This window comes from Prunus mume, linkage group LG4, assembly GCF_029339155.1.
Source record: "Prunus mume cultivar Tortuosa linkage group LG4, ASM2933915v1, whole genome shotgun sequence".
NCBI lineage: Eukaryota > Viridiplantae > Streptophyta > Magnoliopsida > Rosales > Rosaceae > Prunus > Prunus mume.
In genome coordinates this window covers 3903145-3907431 of record NC_142701.1, presented here as the reverse complement: position 1 = coordinate 3907431, position 4287 = coordinate 3903145, and the positions used below count along the sequence as shown (strand labels likewise).

At 41.1% G+C, this 4287-nt stretch overlaps 1 protein-coding gene and 1 pseudogene across 1 annotated transcript; one reads left to right on the top strand and one right to left on the bottom strand.

Annotated features, from left to right (window-relative positions):
- The first annotated feature begins 413 nt into the window (after positions 1–413).
- On the top strand, positions 414–1933 carry LOC148917690 (uncharacterized; annotated as a pseudogene).
- Positions 1934–3093: 1160 nt separating this feature from the next.
- Positions 3094–3726, bottom strand: LOC148917689 (uncharacterized). The gene has a single exon (XM_089050377.1). It carries the CDS (start codon positions 3724–3726, stop codon positions 3094–3096), a length of 633 nt encoding a protein of 210 aa, XP_088906503.1.
- Between the last annotated feature and the right edge of the window lie 561 nt (positions 3727–4287).

The window sequence follows — 4287 nt, the reverse complement described above, 5'->3', positions numbered from 1 at the left end:
CATTGAAGGTAGATTCCTAATTCTGCCTCTTTTTCCTTCACTCTTTCTATATTTATGTCATTATGCCTATGTGATGGTGTCTAACAATCTGTTCTTTCTGTACCAGATCCTTCCATGACAAAGGATATTAGTGGCCAGGCTATTAAGGCTGGAGAAGTGTTTGGTAAGCCTCGAGCTCTGTCCTTTACATTTTTTCCTGCCGGATTGCCTTCTAACCCTTTCTTCTCTGTGCAGTTACTTCGTCATATCTACGGAGACTTAGAGCTCCCCTTTGGGGACGAAGAAGATCAGCGTGAAACTCTGGCAGAACAGCCAACTGTTGAGGCAACTCCTTCGCTGAAGGAACAAAAGAAATGAGGTTGCCCACTTAGGACAGTGTTGTCCAGTCTGAAACCTTAGGTAAACCTTGAGAAATGGAACTTTCTATTTTTGTTCTGCTTAGTTCTCCTGTTCTAACCCCTTGTCTTCTACAATTTACAGTTGAAAGTCCCCCTCCTCCTCCTACTAGGTCAAAAAGACTTAGGAAGAGGACTGTGGTGGAATACCTGGCCACAGAAGAACCTGCAGCAGCTCCTACAACCACTTCTGGAACATATGAAGAGCTAAGGGAGGTTTTGAAGCTATATAGCAGGAAAAAGAAGTAGATGTCTCAACATGAGACAAGGAGAAGACTAAAGAAGTCGAGGAAGAAGTGAGATCCTGTCTTTAATTCCTTAATCAGATTCATCTTGTACTTGTTATTCTGTTATGACTTCTGTCCTTCTATAGGAGGAGATTCTCGTTGAGGTAATAGCAGAAAGCATTGCCTTGGCCCAACAACACCAAGAAGCTCAGAGGGCAGAACCCACAAGTTCATGATTGGCTTTATTCGATGATGTGGAGGCAGAACACTCTGCTGCTACCCCAGAGCCTGAAGTGGGGTAGAATACTGCTGCTGTCCCTATACCGAGGTGGGGCAAAGTACTGCTGCTGTCCCTATACCCGAGGTAACTTCTGCTTTTCCCTAATTTTGTCCTGGCTTCTTCAATTATGTCTGTCTTGGTTTCTCTAATTGATACTCCCGTTTTCCTAGGTAAAAGAGAATAGAACTGCTGGGACTCTAGCTATGGTGACCAGTCCTCTTAAGCCACCTATTGTGGCTATAAGTATCATTGTGCTTTTAATCCTTCTCTCATTCTAATTTAGCATGGAACTAATTGAAATTATTTCTTTGCAGATGCCTATCCACTTTATCCCTGGCTCCTTAACCACGGCCTCATTTGCTGATCCAGAATTGGTAGAGTTTGAAACCATGGATCTGGATGCTCACCTGGATAAGCTAGAAGCTCAGCTCCACTCCTGGCAAGGCTAAGTCCAAAGCAGTGGATGAGGAAGTGGACAGAGTGAGAATCTGGCAGTCAACTGAGCTGGATTTGGATGAGAATAAGGAAGTTGTTGATCAGTTGATGAAGGATCTGGACCTACTACACGGAGAAAACATGGCTCCCATGCCTATACTTGAGATCAGCCTAGGTATGGCAAGAGATGTGATCAGTCTTCAGAATCGCTATGAAGATCTCACGCCCTCCTTCAATGCCTCTAAGTTCTGCAAAGCTACTTATGAAGCCAACTTGTCTGATTACCAAAAAGAAGGCAGAATCTGGACATAATGATCGCAGATTACAAGGAGGCCAAGGCTGCTGCTAACAAGTTGGAGAAACAAATTGAAGAACTTCAAAAGCAGCTGGCTGGTCTGAGGGAGAGGCAGAACAAGCTTGGGGCTGGATTAGGCACCAAGACTAAGGCCACTTTCCTTGTGTAGAACATGGTCTCAGCTTCTAGGCCAACATTGGAGATTGCAGAGGCTTCCATTTATCAGAGAGTGCTCCTCCAAAAAGAGATTTCCACCAAGAAAACTGGACTGCAAGAAACCTTTAGAAAACTAGGACTTTAAATTTAAATTTTTGAATGTAATAAAACTTAGTCATGGAAAATGACTATATTTAATAAAAATCCTATTCTTGGTGAAACTTTGCATTTTCAATTTCTTCTAATTTAAATGAAATAAAAGAAAGCAGAAAATAAAACACACTTTTAAAAATAACACTAAAAGTACGACTATACACAAAACTCAAACAACAAATCCATCTTTTTCTCCTTCAATTCCAGGATATGTTTGCACTGCCTGCGAATCCCACATAGTTTGATAGAACTTCTTTAACCATATTTTCCATTGATTGGCGCAGCATGGATGTCTCCATCTCGATCTTATAATCTGTATGCCCCAAATCCAAGGACTTGCTTAATTATGAAATGACTATCCCATGTGGGTGACCATTTTCCATACCCAGCTACGTGTGTTCTAAAGGGCAGAACTACTTTCCAGACTATTTCTCCTTCTTCAAAACTCTTGTTTTTAACTCTTTTGTTATATGCCCTTGCTACAGCCTGTTTCCCTACTAAGAGCTTGTTGAGAGTATCAATTCTGCTGGTATCCAAACCTTCTAGTTCTAGCAGCATTGCTTGAGAGTAGTCTTATCCAACCAGATTGTGTTGTTGAGCAATTCTGAGAGATTGGACTACTATTTCCATAGGCATAATTGCATCATGACCATAGGTTAGAGCATATGGGATAATGCCAGTTGCATCTCTCTTTGAAGTTCTATATGCGCAGAGAATTTCTGATAATTTCTCATGCCATTACTTTGGATTTTTCTCAAGCATTTTCCTGATAATGTTGATGATCACCTTGTTACTTGATTCTGCCTGTCCATTAGCTTGAGCATAATAAGGAGTGGATTGAAGTAGTTTGAAATTGAATGCTTCTGCCATATCTAGCATTTCTCTAGATATGAAAGAAGATCCCCTGTCAGTTGTGATTGACTCTAGAATACCAAACCTTTGTATAATCTGTTATTCTATGAAGATGATGATCTCTTGAGATGTAGTGGATTTAACAGGCTTGGCTTCTACCCATTTGGTGAAATAGTCTGTAGCTACAATGATGAAAGAGTGTTGTTTGCTACTGGCTGGATAGATTTTGCCTATGAGATCCATTGCCCATCCTTTGAATAGCCATGGCTTAACCACTGGATTCATGGGAATTGAAGGAGCTTACTGGATTGGTCCATGTCTTTGGCAAGCCTCACATCCTTTGGAATATTCAATGCAGTCTTTCATCATAATTGGCCAGAAGTAACCATACCTTCTGATTAACCAGCACATCTTCCTTCCACCTTGATGAGCTCCACAGATTCCTTCATGGACTTCTCCCATGACCTTCATGTACTCTTTTTTCCCTATGCATCTCAAAAGTAACTCATCTTTGCTCTTTCGGACCAAATCTCCATTCCACATGAGGTAGTTTAAGGCTGTGATTCTAATCCTTTTTCTAGAGGGAAGGATTGGATACTGCAGATAATTGATTATGGGCAATCTCCAATCTTCTTTAGTCATTATTGCAGCATTGACATCTATTTCCATTCCTCTGGTCAGGACAGATGGTAGGCTTTTCTTTCCTACCTTGATGATTCTTTGCACGCAATCTTCAGGCATATGTACTTCTACTGCTATTTGGGCCATCTCATTAGCTGCAAAGTTTTCTTCTCTTGGGATATGTTCCCAAGTGGCCTCCTTAAATTCTGCCAAGAGATTTCTGGCCGCTACTAGATAGACAGCTAGAGAGGGGCTCAAACATTTGTATTCTCCCAGAATTTCGACAAATTGGATTCCTAGTTCCACTAGCATCTCTAGTCCTATGATTAAAGCTTCGCACTCTGCTTTGTTATTGGTGCACTGTAAATCTAGCTAGAATGAATAGCAATGTTTGATTCCTAGTGGATCTTCCAAAACAATCCCTACTCTAGAGGCTGAGTCTAGATCCATCAAAGTATAGCTTCCCGGGGGTGAGATGGACTAAGTAAATGGGATTATTGAGCCAGGTGTGAGCTCTAGTCAGTAGATCTGCATTGGCTATGTCCATGGAATCCATGTTCTCAATTTCTTCTCCCGGATAATCTGCCAAGAAATCTGCAACAGCTTGTCCCTTGATGGATTTCTGAGGAACATATCTGAAAGCAAATTCTAACAGGGCCAGAGTCTATTTACCAATTCTCCCTCTCAACATTGGCCTTTTTAGCATGTACTTGATCAAATTTGTCTTGGCAATGATGTAGGTGGTGAAAGGTAGCATGTAATGTTTGAGTTTTATAGCAGTAAAGTATAAAGCTAGACAAAGCCTTTCAATTGCATAATATTTCCTTTCTACTTCCGTCAGAGTTTTGCTTAGGTAATATACTGCATGTTCGT

What these genes read in the sequence shown, in the direction of transcription:
- LOC148917689 (XM_089050377.1), bottom strand. Translation starts at nt 3,726, where the DNA reads ATGCTAGTGGAACTAGGAATCCAATTTGTCGAAATTCTGGGAGAATAC.